This window comes from Cicer arietinum, chromosome 5 (genome assembly GCF_000331145.2).
Source record: "Cicer arietinum cultivar CDC Frontier isolate Library 1 chromosome 5, Cicar.CDCFrontier_v2.0, whole genome shotgun sequence".
Classification (NCBI taxonomy): Eukaryota; Viridiplantae; Streptophyta; class Magnoliopsida; order Fabales; family Fabaceae; genus Cicer; species Cicer arietinum.
Window position 1 is genome coordinate 76664655 of NC_021164.2, and position 16781 is coordinate 76681435.

General features: G+C 33.2%; 3 protein-coding genes across 4 annotated transcripts; 2 read left to right on the forward strand and 1 right to left on the reverse strand.

Moving 5' to 3' along the window:
* The first annotated feature begins 733 nt into the window (after positions 1 to 733).
* On the forward strand, positions 734 to 2097 carry LOC101511672 (fatty acid elongase 3-like). Its single transcript, XM_027334471.2, has 2 exons — positions 734 to 1233; positions 1519 to 2097. The coding sequence occupies exons 1-2, from the start codon at positions 840 to 842 to the stop codon at positions 1758 to 1760; spliced, it is 636 nt and encodes a 211-aa protein (XP_027190272.1). The 5' UTR covers positions 734 to 839; the 3' UTR covers positions 1761 to 2097.
* Positions 2098 to 6012: 3915 nt separating this feature from the next.
* LOC101511345 (pathogenesis-related thaumatin-like protein 3.5) lies at positions 6013 to 7323 on the forward strand. The gene is made up of 2 exons (XM_004500985.4): positions 6013 to 6201; positions 6399 to 7323. Exons 1-2 carry the CDS (start codon positions 6141 to 6143, stop codon positions 7088 to 7090), a joined length of 753 nt encoding a protein of 250 aa, XP_004501042.1. The 5' UTR covers positions 6013 to 6140; the 3' UTR covers positions 7091 to 7323.
* A 569-nt stretch (positions 7324 to 7892) lies between these two features.
* LOC101510815 (uncharacterized) lies at positions 7893 to 16536 on the reverse strand. Of its 2 annotated transcripts, none has more exons than XM_004500983.4 (17): positions 16031 to 16536; positions 14939 to 15292; positions 14692 to 14832; positions 14355 to 14487; positions 14137 to 14250; positions 13975 to 14048; positions 13812 to 13886; positions 13244 to 13336; positions 13066 to 13126; positions 12275 to 12607; positions 11866 to 11992; positions 11356 to 11455; positions 10682 to 10751; positions 10419 to 10571; positions 10191 to 10286; positions 8945 to 9264; positions 7893 to 8482 (listed from the first exon to the last, which is right to left on the reverse strand). In XM_004500983.4, the coding sequence occupies exons 1-17, from the start codon at positions 16097 to 16099 to the stop codon at positions 8225 to 8227; spliced, it is 2571 nt and encodes an 856-aa protein (XP_004501040.1). In that variant the 5' UTR covers positions 16100 to 16536; the 3' UTR covers positions 7893 to 8224. The 2 variants fall into 2 exon arrangements, with proteins under 2 accessions (XP_004501040.1, XP_012571479.1); XM_012716025.3 differs by lacking the exon at positions 16031 to 16536 and adding an exon at positions 15397 to 15432.
* Positions 16537 to 16781: the final 245 nt, after the last annotated feature.

Consider the following 16781-nt stretch of genomic DNA (forward strand, 5'->3'; position numbering starts at 1 on the left):
GTTTCTTTATTTTAAAAAGTGCATTAATTGTCAAATGTTTAGAATTAATTTCCTAATGCCATTTCTAATAAGAGAATAATGCAATTGATTAATTTTTAATCGTATTGATAGATTAGTTATAGTTATTGATATTTGTTTTTTATTTATTTGATATTTTAAATATTTGAAACATGCATCGTCAAATGAACAACAAAATACATGCCTCGTGAAATACTAAATATTAAAATTATAAAACATGGGTAAGAATTCACTACAAACAATATAAAGACACCCATTTAAAAAAATTAGCATTAATTAAATATTTATACGCTAAAATTATAATAATAGAGATGTTCATGTTATTTCATTAAAAAGATATGTTTATTTCTTTTGAAAATAGAGAAAATCTAACTCCTTCGTTTTGAAAGAAAAACACGTGAAAAATTTTCAGGATTGTTTTTGGAACAATAGGTCAACGTTGGACCTTGGGTTTGAATTTTGTTGCATATTCGATTTAAATATCATTTAATCTCTTTATCAACGTGACGGTGACCAAAGCATTATTAGGAAATAAACAAATGAAATAGAAACCGTAACACGAACGCTTTGAGTTTGAACAGCTTTGTGGAATGTCTTCTTGTACTTCTATCATCATCATCATCATATCATTCTAGAATATAATCCTAAAGAAAATTCAAAGGCAATGAAAATGAATTGCACAAGAAATATAAATATAACTAAAGTCTTGGTATATACAACCAAATTCAACTTTGGTGGTCCAATTTATATTAATCCAAATTCCACTCTTATATATTCATCTAAGCAACCTCCAAATTGTTTCTTAATTATATTACAACACAATGCAAGAAATTTACACGAAGTCACAAACATCTTCAATGATCGAGTTCATAAGGGAGAACCTGAAATATTGGCTGCTAGAGCACCCATCGATTGTATCTTTCAGGTGGAGTCCTACCCAATCATGGGGCTCCACGTGGTGGTTTCTCATCTCAGCTATCTTTTTTTACATCGCAACCGCAGTAACAATCCACGTCATCCTCAAACTATGTCGTTGGAAGCGTCCCGTTCCGTTGGGCCTACTTCCCGCAATTCACAGTCTCTCCATGTCGTTAATCTCCGTAACAATATTCATCGGCATGTTTTTCTCCGCCGAAGCTGAGGTTCGGGACACTCGTTGGCTTTGGCAACGAACCCGAACCACACCGTTTGAATGGTTACTTTGTTTTCCTTTAGGTATTCGTCCCTCTGGCCGTGTCTTTTTTTGGTCATATGCTTTTTACCTCTCTCGTTACATTCACATGTTTCGGACATTCTTTGTCGTTTTGCGTGAAAGAAAATTGTCGGTTTTTAGATTATTTAACAACTCGATTTTTTTAATAATGTCTTTTTTGTGGCTTGAGTTTTCACAATCACTTCAAGTGCTGGCTATATTGTTCTCTACGTTGGTTTGTTCGGTGGTTTATGGACATCGATTTTGGATACAAATTGGGTTACCTAGTAAGACATTTCATTTTTCAGGGAATTTCCATATGGTGTTGTTTGGTTGCAATTTGGCGTGTCATGTTGGAGTACTTATGTTGCATTACTCTAGAGGAGGGTGTAATGGAATTGGAGCATGGGTTTTTAATTCTATGTTGAATGTTTTAATTCTTTTGCATTTTTTGAAGTCCTATGTCGATACACAATGGCAGAAGAAGGATGTCATGGGTACCTCTTCTTCCAAACGCGAGGACGGAACGGTTCAACCGATTAAATCTTGAGTCAATGAATAGTTCGATTACGATTTTATTTTGGTTTAAACGATTTAGAGTAGTTGAATTATAACTCTTCGTCGGCTCAATTTTTAAAAAATTGAGTTCAAACACATGATAAAAATGCCAAGTCAAAGACATATAACTTTGACAATCAATATAGTCAAGTTTATTATTTGAGTATTGAAGAGGCATTATGAATGCTACCCTCCTTTTATTCCCCCATAATTTCCTCCTTTAATTTATTTAGGTCCACATTTTTTTTTTGTAAATTAATGCAAGAAAATGTAATGATACTGTAAAGTTACATAACTTGTAAATTGATGGTTTCTAAAATTTTCATTTATTTAGGTTTACAGTCTTCTTTTTGAAATTAATTTTATTCAATGTAGTGTAATACTATGTAAGGATAAAGACCTTGTAAATTGTTGACTTCCAAATTTTTGGATGGAAATGTTTAATTATGTATTAGGTAGTATGCAAAACAAAAATGTATATTACATCATAACTATAATAACATAAATCGTTACTGAAATATTTTGATTAATTTGACTTTTCTCAAATCTTATGCTTCTAGAAGTAGTTAGTCCTAACCAAGAGAAGAAATGGGCTGCTATAATATAATTCATGTAAAAGTCAACATCTCCGTCTTTCAAATAAATATTTTCAAGAAAAAATTATTTTTGTTTTCGATAAATTCTTAAAGATCATTTTAGTTTTTGAGAAAAATATTTTTTTTTAGTTTTAAAAAAATAAACCAGATCAAATTAATTTTTATGTGGACACAATTAGAAAATTGAGTTAGAATACGGATTCATCAACTTTTATTCTTCCATATTTAATTTCTATTAAAAAAAAAATAATTAGGTGATTGACAATAATTAAAAGTAGATAATTAAGTCTTTGACAATAATTAAATGAAAACTATAATATAATTTAGAAAACAACGTGTAGTACCACATTTTGTCCAAATAATTAAAAATAAAAAAAATAATATATTTAATAAATATTTTACAATTATTATTATAAAATCTAAAAAAAATTCATTTAATTAATCTAATTTAATTTTGAGTCTATAAATTTACGTAGATATTCCCATTACTTTAACAAAAAATAAAATAAATAAATAAATAAACAAAGAAAAAAACAAAGAAAATATATTTTTTTCTTTACACGTTCGCTTTTTTTCCTTCTAACCAGCAAGAAAAACATCTCTTTTGTCTAAACTCATTGCTGCAAACAACTTCAAAGAATTTCCTACATGCAACAATGTCTCACTCTCCTATTTATTTATTTACTTTTTTAATTTTTAACTTAATAATATTATTATTTTTACTACTAATGCATTCAATAAAAAAAGTGAACCATTTTTTTCACTAATTATCTAAGATTGCTAGAGGTTTGTTGTAAAATAATAAAAAACTCAAATCTTAATTTTATCTCACGGACATACACATCCATCGTTTTAGTTTATAAATTGAGACAAAAACATTATGAGATAGGAGGAAGAGAAGACGAAGTAGAAATTTTGGCTGAAAAAGTAAAAACAGAGAATAAAAAGAAAATAGAGATTTTTCTTGATAAAAAGTTATGAACAAAAGAATAGTTTCTAGAAAAAGAATGAAGTTGAATAGAGAAGAAACAATAACTCAACTATATTCTCAAAACTATATATTTTAAAATTAAAAGAGAAAAAAATAGAGTATCGTTTTTTCACGACTCAACTATCACCACTAACCATCACCATTTGTTTTAAGTTGAGAGATTTACTGTTAAAATGATGTATTGGAATTCTTGAATGATAGAGATAGGTGTATGTAGTCGGAGTTATGTATTCTCTTTTATCTAGGCAGAATAAACTTTCACGTAGATATCGGCCGGTTAAATTCCGTTTCTTTTTTTTTTCTTTACGCAGAACAAGCTGTAATGACTTCAGTTTTTTTTTTTTTACCAGAGAGCTTGCGTTGACTGTTTATGAAATTATTAAATTTTATAAAAAAATCTTGCCAAAAATAAAAGTCAAATATAATCTTGCTTCTAAGTTATAGGTAGACATAGTTGTTATATCATGATAGTTCTAAAATGTATTTTTATTTTTAATAAATTAATAATTATACAAAATTATTTTAAAATGATTAATTTGATGTGACATTTTATTAATTTTTGAATGGTTATAACACAAGTGGTACAACTTGAGGATTTAAAGCTCATTTTTATAACCAAAATAATAAAACTATTTTTAAACGGATTAATTAGATAAGACATCTTTTTAATCCTTGAATTTTCGAGACGCGAGTTGTACAAAGGAGTAGTCTTAATATCTGTATTTTAAAATAATTATTCAAATTAAATAAACTCATTTTCTTTCGTCAAAATAACTTTTATTTAATGAGTAACGAAACACATTTTCTTTAAAAGCACTAAACACATTTGTATTTCTTATCCAATAACTACGTAGCTTTGATTTCTCCATCGCACCGGGAGATACGTAGAAGCAAGATCGCACTCTTGTCAAACATAATAATAAATCTTTATATTTTAAATACACTTTTATCTCTATATTATTTTAAAAAAAAGATTATATTTACATTAAAAAAATTAATGAGTTAACATTAATTTTTGTACAATTAATTATAGTTAATCGTATTCTAACGGATATGGTAGGGTGCTAATATATTTTCTATGCATAATCGACTTATGAACCCAAAAATTGGTTTGAAATACCATTTTTTTAAATTTTTTTTAAAGGATTTCCTAATATTTTCTCTATTTTAAAATAAACTTTAGTGGCGATTCTATTGAATTCGAGAAACACTCAAAATTTTAGGCCGCAATACAATGTCAATAATATCCAATTTAAACCACAACGATATCCTTCATGAACAATACATTAAATCACACATTCAAAAATGCGAGCATGAAGAACAATAACATACTTTCAGAAACGCAAGGGCAAAGAAGAAAAATGTGAGAATAAAGAAGAAAATGCCGCTTCTGAAACAAACGATAGAGACGACAAAACATTATGAAATTAAAATAGTTTATGTATTAAACTTGTAGTTTCTCTAGATGAAATAATAGTAAGATTTATTTTTTCTTAAATTGAACGAAGAACTAAATTGTTCCAGTTTATTTTTTTTAGAGACTAAAATGTATTTTTAATTTGAGGAGTTTTATTATTTTTTAAGAACTTTTAAAACTTCTTAAGGACTAATTTGACTCAATTTATTATTCTTATGGACTAAAAAATATTTTTATTTTTCTCAAAAATTAAATAATATTTCTCAAAATTTCTAAGAGACTGAAATAGAACTTTATTCTAAATACTTATAAGTTTGCACAAGATATTGATTTTTCTATGTTCTTCATTAAATTACTTTGAGTTATTGTATTGAATTCCATCAGAGCTAATAAAGGTTAGGGCCTACAATGCGAAACCTTGATCCATCACTGCTAATCAGCCTTCAAGAAGGAGAAGCTTCTCACGACTCATCCAAATTGGGCACACATTCACATTTTTCTTTGCCTTTAGCTTTTTTTGTTTGTTATCACTTAACGGGCTAAAATTGGTTTGGACTATAGCTCTTAAAACAGGTTAGTCCAACATAGTTTGTATCGACTCCAAATTGAGTTGCCTCAAGTCAAAACTAGATATAATATTACGGTTAAGAGGATATTTGTGATCGTTCGATTGAAATCATACGGTCTAAATTTTAAACAGATTTTATTATCATCAATCTTAAAATACAAACTCAAAATTTGAACGGTGTAATTCTGTGTTTGGACCCGCGTTGAAAACATATGGAGGCACGTTTATATAGTTTCCACTTTCCACAGTGAAACAATTGGACGTGATTCTACCATATTTCCAAACATGCTATAGTGGGCTAGTGTGCTTTTTAAGTGTACCACATATCTTACTCCACCTTATTTTTTTCATTTCTCTTCTATGTTTCTTTTTCGGGGACACAGGACAGAGATTGTGAACTGTGATAGGCAACTTAAGAATTTCTTTATTATTATTATTTTTTATTTATTTCAAAAAATAAACTTAATTTTAGCTATCAAAATACAATTACACGTACAGTGACAAAGTGACACAAAAGCATGGAGATTTTCAAATCAATTTCACATTCTAAAAAGGTTCACACAGTTAAGGCCTTTCAAAGATTGGTAGTTTTGAAACGTTTGCACGTCCCACCCCAAGATGACCCACAATCTTAAACTGCTCCCAAAATATAGACCCAACTACTATATATTTATGTAAATAATTTCGCCCCAAAAATCAAACCCGTCACCAATTCAGTTACAAGTTCAACACTGTTTAATACCCTCTCATCCAAATCTTCAAAAATATCATAGAAGGGTAAAGACACATTCACAAAACTCATGGCACTTTCTACTAACTCAAAAATATCTCAACTCCTCTTCCTTTTACCGCTTCTACTAGGTGAACAAAAAACACTTAATTTACATTTGATGTCTTAATGCGTGTTTGGTTTTACATTGACATTTACAAAATTATACTAAGTCATTGTGATTTTGAATAAGCTATAAATCACACAACAAAACAAAAGATGCACTTAAATTTTATTTTTTGTGTAAATAATTTCAGTTTTTATGTTAACTATTAGTATTGTTTTGCAGGTAATGTAGCTTTGGGGACAGTGTTTACAATAGAAAACCATTGCAACAACACAATCTGGCCGGGAACACTTTCCGGCAATGGCGCTGCTCTCCTCGGCGACGGAGGATTTTCCCTGCCGCCGGGATCATCTGTTCAGCTCACCGCTGCGTCGGGATGGTCAGGACGATTCTGGGGTCGAACCGGCTGCAACTTCGACGGTGCCGGTAACGGGAATTGCATCACCGGAGACTGCGCCGGAGGAATGAATTGCAACGGGGGAGGTACCCCGCCGGTGACGTTGGCGGAGTTTACGATCGGAAGCGGAAACGAAGACAAAGATTTCTATGATGTGAGTTTGGTGGACGGTTACAATGTTGGGATGGGGATAAGGGCAACCGGAGGAACCGGTGATTGTCAGTATGCGGGGTGTGTTGCGGATTTGAATGGTAACTGTCCGGCGGAATTGCAGGTAACGGAGGAAGGGGGTTCGGTGGTGGCGTGTAAGAGTGCGTGTGCGGCGTTTAATACGGCGGAGTTTTGCTGCACCGGCGAACATTCGAGTCCGCAGAGTTGTAGTCCGACGAAGTATTCGGAGATGTTTAAGAGTGCGTGTCCTTCTGCGTACAGTTATGCTTACGATGACGCTTCAAGCACTTGCACATGTTCTGGTTCCGATTATCATATCACTTTTTGTCCAACTGCTTCATCCTAGTCACCGGATTCATGGTTTCGTTTCATTTGCTTTTTTTTCTTTTTTTTTCATTATCATTTATTATATGGTTGGTGATTTTTTAATAGTGGTTTGCTTGTTACTTGTGCATGTAAATAATTTATGATAGAAGTAACTGAGTGAATAATTTGTTAGTGCTTGCTTGCACTATGTTAATGTGTTATCAGTTTTGTGATTGCTCCCGATAATTTTGATTCATTTTTAACTTCAACCAATCACAAACTATTATTTACATTATTGTAATGTTATATAAATCAAATTGTAATAAATATCAGCCGATTATGATTAACTAAATTAAATTATATTGTATTCCATTTTCTTTTGGTTACATAAGGGAGGTTTGAGTGATGAATACGAAGATTTTAAAGGACATGGTTACAGATAAAACTAGTTCATACATACCCATGAAACTCCTAAAATAATTTCACTAATTTAAAAATTGTTAACTAAATAATTTCAATTTTCATTCCAAAGATTGCATTTTTAAAATATTTTAATCTTTTTAGGATAACATGCTGAATTTCAAAAAATAATTTATATTTGTTGTTCAATTTTCACATCATGGTTGAATGCATTTTTCACCATGGATATATTTTTTATAGAAAGAGAAAGTTAGTAAATGCCCTAAGAATCTAGATGTGGAAATAAACTTTTGAAAATTGTGTATTTGATACTTTGGAATTGTAAAAGTTGAAATTTTCCACTCAAATTTTGTTTGTTATTACTTTTTTGGTTTCCTTAACATTTGTTATCATGACTCCTAAAAAAAATGTTACCCAAAAAATGGCAAAATAAGAGATCAAGTGATATATAAGGACATTATAATGAAGCAGAGCTTTTTTCTTTTTTAACTTTTCAAGACCTTCGGCCAAAGCTTGACAACCATATCATATCAACTTTTCTTCTTTTTTCCTTTTTTTTTTCTTTCCATTTTCTTCTTTCCCCTCTATTTTCCGTTTCCCTAAATTTCCAATTTTCTCTACAAAAGGCTCTCCTCTTTGAAAGCCAAATCTGCATTCTCATCCATTTTTTCCTAAACAATTTGGATGAGAAAGCAACCTCTAATTCTAAAGGCGAAAAACTACAGCCAAAATCCTCAAAAGAGGGGGCGGATGGTTAAAGCTGCCTATATCTTACAGATATTCCTTTCAAGGGACTACTTCTCAAAGAAAAACCACTTCGCATGCGATTAAACCATGACAATTTCGTCTCCCCGAAGCCAGTGCACTGACCCTCCCCCTCACCCTCACTGCTGAAGAGGGTTTGGTCAGAGCAGTCAAGTGAAGCTCCACATGCTATATTATAAGATTGGCATGCAGAGTGGCATACCCGAAGCCTGTTGTCTCCATCCTTGTCACACTTCTGGATTGAGATCTGAAAATTAGGGGCCAAAGTAGTCAGTCTTCAGACAAATAGGCAACATTACCAACTATGCTCTAATATCTAGACAACGTTAGATAACATACAGTTCAATAAGAACTAGTCTCATATTTTCTCAGTTTCGACCATGGTAGGAGGGTATATCTCTCATGTTAGATTGGCATGATGAAACTTGAAAACCAGGAATATTTTCACCACTAATAAAAAACCTCGTCGACAAACATCTATCTAACCAATAAAGTTGGGCTTATGCTATACTATTTTTTATCTTAATTCTTAAGAAAGCGTAACATGTAGTGTGAGATAATGTAGAGACCAATTAGGAATGGAAATAGGAAGAAAAATCAGCAGAAATTTGATTGAAAACAAATTTCCGGTTGAGCATGACTAGAAAGAATATTTTTGCAGAATATATAATAAGCAAAAGAATAATTTTAATATGAAAAGACATCTTACCCAGCAGGCAAGCCGTTTAGCAGCCTCGTCACAATAGGTGCTACCAAATATATTAAATAACTTCCTAGCCCCCCCAGGGAATAACCGGTTATAGTTGGGCATGACAACCACTTCTTCCAACTGCTGTAGTATGCTAGGCTCGCTGGGTGCACAATGCTGTCCAGATACATCATTTCCCAGTACATTTTTGCATACTGAGAGACTAGATAATAGCATGGAGCTGTTCTGGCACGTGTATCCGGCATAGTCAGAACAACGGAATTCACAAACTCCATTATCACAAACCCCACCATGAAGGCTGCATTGTTCATCACACACAGCTGCATGTTGTACAAAGGGCAATCAATAACCAAATTATGTTTCTGCAACAATCAAATAAATGTCTTACCTACTTACAAAATTATTTAACAAGATTGTATCAATCTTTCATTTTTTTTATGAGTTTCACAGGTGGGGGTATCCTCCCAACACCTTTGGGGTGGGATTAGGCTCCTCTGAAGTAAGTAATTTCAAGCATTGATAAACAAATCAATAATTGATATTATATGCACATGCATGACCATTCATTGTTAGTAACAATATTAACCCTTTATTTACTCACTTTACCAACTTTTCATTTTAGAGGATCCAAATCCCTTGGGGTGAGTGAACCTAATCCTTTCAGGCATCGATCAATGCAGTTAAGCCCTCCCCACAACTACTAAAGGTGCCACTAGGACACCAACCTTTGTCCTCCAATGAGAGCTCAGTTCAATCACCACTACACACACAACCCATTGTTGGTGACTTAATTTGTTATGGTGAATGTGATCCGAAAAATTGGGAGGAAATACATAAACTAGAAAGCTTCAATCACATGAAAGTGATTGAACTTAATTAGCCAAAAGGAACCCCAGCTCTCAGATGTATTATCAAGTACTCAAACATTTATACTGAGATACATTTTTAGAGCTCACCCCAACACATCCTATTACTTTAAATGCAATGCTTGGTTAATCAACCATGAGGTTGCTGGAATTAGCATTTACAATATGAGAAATAAACTAGTAGTGCTTTAACCAGGCACAAACCTGCTACTTGAAAAATAAGAAGGAAATTATAATTATTACCCACCCCCAGCACACAAAATAGAACAAAACAAGCACACAGGAAGAAAAAAAAGGTCAGAACCCAAAAATGTAGACCTTTGTACAAAGAAGTAATATTGCAGCTAACATCTAGAATCTAGTCTTAAAAATTGGTGTACCAGTCGAACAGTCAATGCCGGTGTAGCCAGTTTTACATTCACAAATCCCATTGGAAAGGCACATGCCATTGCTATTGCAATTGCTGGGGCAGGAACCTAAAAGAAGTTCAGTGAAGACACTTTTAGAAAAGGAAAAAGTGAAAACTACACTGCTGAAGGTAACTTACAGATGAAACACAGTGAATGAAAGCAAAAATTATAGCATAAAAGTGGGAGGTGAGAGCTCACGTCTACTGCAATCATGACCATGAAATCCCAGAAAGCAGTGGCATCTTTCATCAACACAATCTCCATTGAAATTACATGAATTGGGACATTGGCCAGACACTGATACTGGGTCAGAGTTACAGAGCTCGGAATATGCAGGGCAAATTAAGTCGCCTATAAAAAAACATGATGAAAAGTTAATTGTCTCGATCAAATTATTGAGAGTTTAAATTCAACATACAAAAAACTAAAAAAAAAAAAGACAAAATAGCCGTATTATTCACCATTAAATCCAGGGAACTGAATGGATCCACCAGCACGAGGACAGACTTTCCAGTCACCGTCCACAGCAACCTGCAGGGAAAATATGAAGCTTCACTAATTTTTGTGATGAAGGAAACAGAAGTGAAGGTTGAGTATACAATGGAAATACAGGCTAAAGGAAAAGGTGGTAGTGATTGCAGCCGCCCAAATCAAAATGAAGAAATTGTCCTACTCAAATATGGTTGCTCAATTAGATATATGATTATTTCTTCAAAATCTAAATTATTAAATAATAACATCAATAAAAGAAGTGGGAACAATAATCATGACAGGCTCACTTTATCAAAATTACAAGGAAAAAAAATATTTATTGCTCTCAAGTTTCCATACAAAAAAAGAAAGTCGAGAAACCTTATATGTTTTTTATAAAAACCAACTTTACTTCCTGGAACTAATGCAGTGTACAACATCACATTAATTAGAGTGAGTAAACATCACATTAATTCCAGGGAGTGGGGTTGATGGGATGTGTGCATACTGCTCACAGATTAAAGATAGTGCAAGCTCAGGAAATTCTCGTTATCAAAGCTCAGAGAATCAGGCAGTGCCAGATTTTAGATCAAAACCTAATGAAATATAGCATTATAAATTAGGGGAATGTTTCACTTGTTATTATTGACACTACAAACCATACCTCTAAAGAATTGTTTATACATCTGTGCTGATAACAACCATTTCCCTGGGTCATAGAACCTCGTACAAATCCTGTGCGCACTAATGATGAGGCCATACATCTGCATCCAAAAGGAATAACAGTTGGCAACTTCATAACTTCCATGTTGTCCATAAAATAAATGTGAAGCATACTTGAACATAGAGGCTCGTTTACTTAGTGAAAACATTTTCTATTTTCATTTTCTAAAATATGTGTTATTCTAGTTGCTAACATGGAGATAAGAGACTCTTGAAGTGAACAATTGTCTGCATTTTCTGAAATAATGAAAATGTCAAAAGAACTACTTTCTTACTCCGGGAAATGCATCATCCCTAGTTAACACTTTATCTTGTCTCCATCACAATGGTTGACTTTAAGAGTTTCTCATCTTCTTATTAGTAAGTGAAAAAGAACATGTGTATTAGAAAATGAAAACAAAAAATATTTTCACAAGGAAAACGAGCCCTAAGTTTGTGTTATAAATCTAACCTAGAGTTACTTCCTCTGACTTCACCAAGCATTCTATCAGGTGCTCGTGCACTGTTAGTGTCTGTACATGACCCATCAGAGTATGCAACAAAATAAGTGCAATAATCAGCCAATGAGGATTGTCCACCTGCATCAACCAGTGAAAATGAAATTCAATCAAAACAACATTTTTGTGTTAAGAAACTTACAATGGTCACAATGAGTATTGACATGAAAAATCTATGATGTGCAATGGGACAACAAAAACAGCAGCTACACATCAACCAGAATGCAGTTCCCAGGAAGTTTTAACAATGTCTTGACAAAACAGCATTTACAACAACCAATCTAGCATGAGATAATGTAACAGAAAAAAGGAATGAATTACCATTGAGTTGTATATTAGAAATTAAGACGTGACTTTACATGCCTTTATTAGCTTGTGGAAAATATCGCGCCCACTGAGGGAGGTCTCCACTATATGTTAGGATCGGGCAGTATCCCTCTGCCTCTCTGTTATATGTACAGCCAGAAAACTGTGTTGTGTTGCAATGGTAAGCTCCCTTCCAGTTATTGCAAGGGGAGGTAACAAATTCAGTACCTTGGTTGCGACCCCAATCAAGACGGTCTGCCATGCTATAATTGGCTTTGTACCATCCACTATCTTCTAAGAGAGCCAAAGTCATTTTTGAAACTACAGATCTTGTATCCACGGAACCGGTCATAATCTCATTCATCAGAAGCCTTTTCTCCCAGTGAGACCCTGCAAGTCATTTACAAAACTCGGATCAGCCATATCCAGTGTCAATTAGGAACAAAAGCTGCCATGGTTTGAATTTTGAGTATTTTTAATTACTAGGACAAGAATTTAATCAAACAGATAATGTCAAATACTTTGTTTAGAATCTTACCAAGAAAGAGGACAGAATAAATTTAATGTTTAATTTTTTAGTTTGCATATATATAGCTTATAAGTTATATCATTAAACTCACATAACTTGAGCAGATTTTCTTAAACAAGATACAAGAAGCAGAATTAAGGAATCAGTTGTGGTATTACAATCATGGGATGCATACTTGCGCCCTCCTTTTGCACTTACAATAGCTATTCGTACAAACAAAAAGCTGGATGTATCTTTTTTAGGGGGAAGTATTTATATTATAATTTATTAACAAGAAAAAAAAATTAATGACAAGTAATTGACATAATGAATGACAAACCTGATGTGCCGCGTCCTCCCCCATCTTCCAGTTCTAAACCAGTAAAATTTCCAGAGAATGCCTGCCCAACAAGTCACTCGTTAGTCATTTGTAGAATTTTTTGAAGAACACCTTCGGTATGAAAACAGTAAACATGCCATGGAAAGTATATGACATGCATATGTTCACAAGAAAATACCGCATAATGATATCGCGAATGCATGACAACGCGAGGAAGCACCACTCGATTGACCGTCCGTCCAAGCTTTTCATCCATTACTTGCTCGGTAACCTTTAGTTGCCACAAGTAATGATAATATTATAAAATGTGTCAATAAAATGCCTAACATGGAAAGGAATGATGAAAATGAAAAAATCTTAATATATGTATTGGAATAAACGAAATGTATACTTCTAAAAATAATAAGAATGGACATAAATGTGCCACTCAAATAAGTGCGTGAGGAAATTTCTGTACAGTTAGTTCATTATTGTCCCCCCTAAAAGATTGTATGTTCATTATAATAAATAATTCGTCAATACATTTTAAAAACAAATCAAAGAAATTGTATAGAAATACCATTCACCAGAACAATTAAATGTTTGTCTCCACCAACACAATATGAAATTTTACTCAACTTCCCTGTATATAACACTTCATTTCTAAGAAAGTGACCTATAATGATTATTTAAAAAAAAATCCATTTAGGAATTCTTGTGAAAACATAAAATGAAATATATCTTACAGCACAAAAGGCGGCTTATACCTGATCACGCCGTCTTTTCCTTTCATCTCTAAAATGAGCAAAGGCGTGCGGATCAAAACCAAGAACATGCATAACCTGAAAAAATATCAAATATGATGTAAAGTCCTACAAATTGCCACCCTTGCTTCCAATCTCATTTATAGAAGCAAAAAATCTAACAAACCTCGTGTATTAGAGTAGCTGAAAGCAAAGTCTCCGCCTCAGCAGTCAAATGGCGAGGAGCAACATTCACATGTCCTGCAAAATATAAAAATGCCTTCATTTGTGAACATCCAAAATGCAGGATAAAAAAAAATCAAAACGAACATATGTTTCTATAATATACCAGCTATAGCACGGCCCCATTGATCCCGTTCACATGCCACTGCCCATGCCAGTGTATTTCCAGTTGTAGGTCTTGTAGTTACCAAAAGAACTAAGTCGGCATCAGGAACACCCTCTGGAAAAGATGAACAAAAAGGTTATATCTTGAATTCATTGGAATAAATCTTACATTTAAATCTTAAAACAACATTGAATGCAAATTCGACAAATAAAATGTACCATCAATATATCCACGGGGAAGCTGCACGCCTCCATCTTGTCCACATGCAGAATATCCACTTAACCGCAAGTTCCCCTTGACATGCTCAACAGCCAATGCTCTCCTAAACCAGTCAGCTGTCTGACCTAATGCCTGTAGTAAGTCATCAAGGTTAATTGTCTCTATCCAATCTCTACGTGAATGATTAATAATTTAATATTGTCATCGTTCTAAGTTCTAACAACACAGCACTGCCCAAAGAGGCATAATAAGCTGTAGCATCTGACGCAGCACCAAATAACTCTCCCACCAGAAAAAATTACCAGCCTAGAAAATTAAAAGTAGAAAATACTTAACCTTACGAAGGCGATGCTTTTTGTCCTCTCCTGAGATATCTTCAGAAGTGCAGTTATACCAACAATCACCAACGATTGGAGGGTTACCATGAGGATTGCAAGTAGGGGAACCAAGAAGAGAAGTTGTGGGAGGCTCTCCAAGCTGTTAATAAAAATACTTTTAGTAAAATAATTGAGATATGGAATACCAATGTTGTGACTAAAAATATCATTCAAAATATTGTTTTACTCATATATTAAACACTCACTTTGACAATATCACCAACTTTTCGACAGTCTCTGTCAGGGGAGTGGCCAACAGCATCATAATTTAGAAATATCCTAATAGGTTCCTTTGCATCCTTTTGATGCCCTGATGATGTTGACACTTCAAGTATTGTCCTACCTTTATGCTTAAGGGGCTTCAAGAGACCAGGCTCGTAAACCTGTGGGGTAACTGAATAAACCTTACGACCAGGACGCTTCCTCTGTTCAAGAATCTGGTCATGTATGCAAGAGTGTGAAGCAATGTTCCCTGTATTCCTTTCAAAACCTCCCCATTGATTTTGGTCTTCATGGGGCTTTGTGGTGTGGGATTCCACCAATGCCAATATCAATATGATCTGCACCATGAAGCAAAACTTTAGTATGTATCCAACTTGAGCAACCATAGTTTCTGTATTTACATATGTAATGTATTCAATTCAATAGACCACGAGAAACTAACCTTCTCTATCCCCCTCCCCATAATAAAACAAAGCAACATGTAAATACTTAACTTGATAAGGTATGAAATTAAATACATGAGAACCTGTACCAATCTTTCCAAGAAGTTATCAAATCTTTTTTTCTTTTACCTGGTCATTAAAATTTACCTTAAAATTAGCTCACCATAGTACCACCACTAACTAGAGCCAAATCTATGATAAGCAGAATTTAAAAATTAATCATTTAAATTTGATGGTAAAAAGCAGCCCAGAAACCACCAATGAATGCTCTATAACAAACTAGCCACCAAATAGGCCAGTTGAACTGTTTACATTTAAATTTTCATGCATCAAAATAAAAAAATATATATAAAGTAAAAGAAAACAAAGCTAGAATCAACCATTGCTCTCACAACAACAAAACCCCAACCTTCATAATTCTGTTTCAGAACAAATATATCAAAAACAGTTAATAAATATCAACTTCAAATATTCACCGACTTCATAATCTCGTTACTATCTTCAGTGAACCAATTAGAGCCAAATCAAAGTTGAGCAATATTATTGATAAACACCTAAACCCTAAACAACAGAGTAAAATTAAACTAAAAAAAAAAAACATTCAAAGGAAACTCGTGAACCAGCAAAGTTTACCTCCAAAACAACTACAGCGAATCGAAGCTTTAAATTTAAACATGAAGAGCGCCGAATCATTAGCGCCATGAAAAGATGAACAGTGAAACACCGACGGCGTCGATTCCATCAAATCGCCGGCGAATTTCCGATCGGCATTAGAACGCACGAAAATCTTCGTCTCTCGTGCATAATAGTTCAAAAACGAAACGGAAAATGAAGAAACTGTATTTCGTAACAGTTGTTGTGAATTGAAAGATGATAAATAAACAATGCTTTGAGATTCAAAACTAAAGTTGAAAATTGAAGTATCTGATTTCAGAGAAGAAAATGGTATTAATAATGTAATGTTATTGTTAATTTATTAAAGAGAAAGGAAAAGGAGGTTATGAACTCGAATTACGGGTTTGCAAATTCAATAGTTTATTCGTCTTTGTGATATCTGGAATGGGCAAGAGTGACAGTGAACGGAAGAAGAGAAAGAGGTGGTGGAAATTAAAATAATGAAATAGTAGATTGGGTGTGGAGTGGGTGGAGAACATATTAGTATTTTAATCATTGTTGTTATAAATACAATTAAAACCAATAAATAATTGAATAAAATCTAATGACCTAGCTATAATTTACTATGTAAATTAAGATTACAGGATGACCAATGAAAATTTTACACATGTCAATTTAATAATTAACTTCTAAAAATAATCAACATTTACTTTATTTTTATTCACGTAAATGCTAAATTTACACTTATTATGTATATATTTTTTCTCTA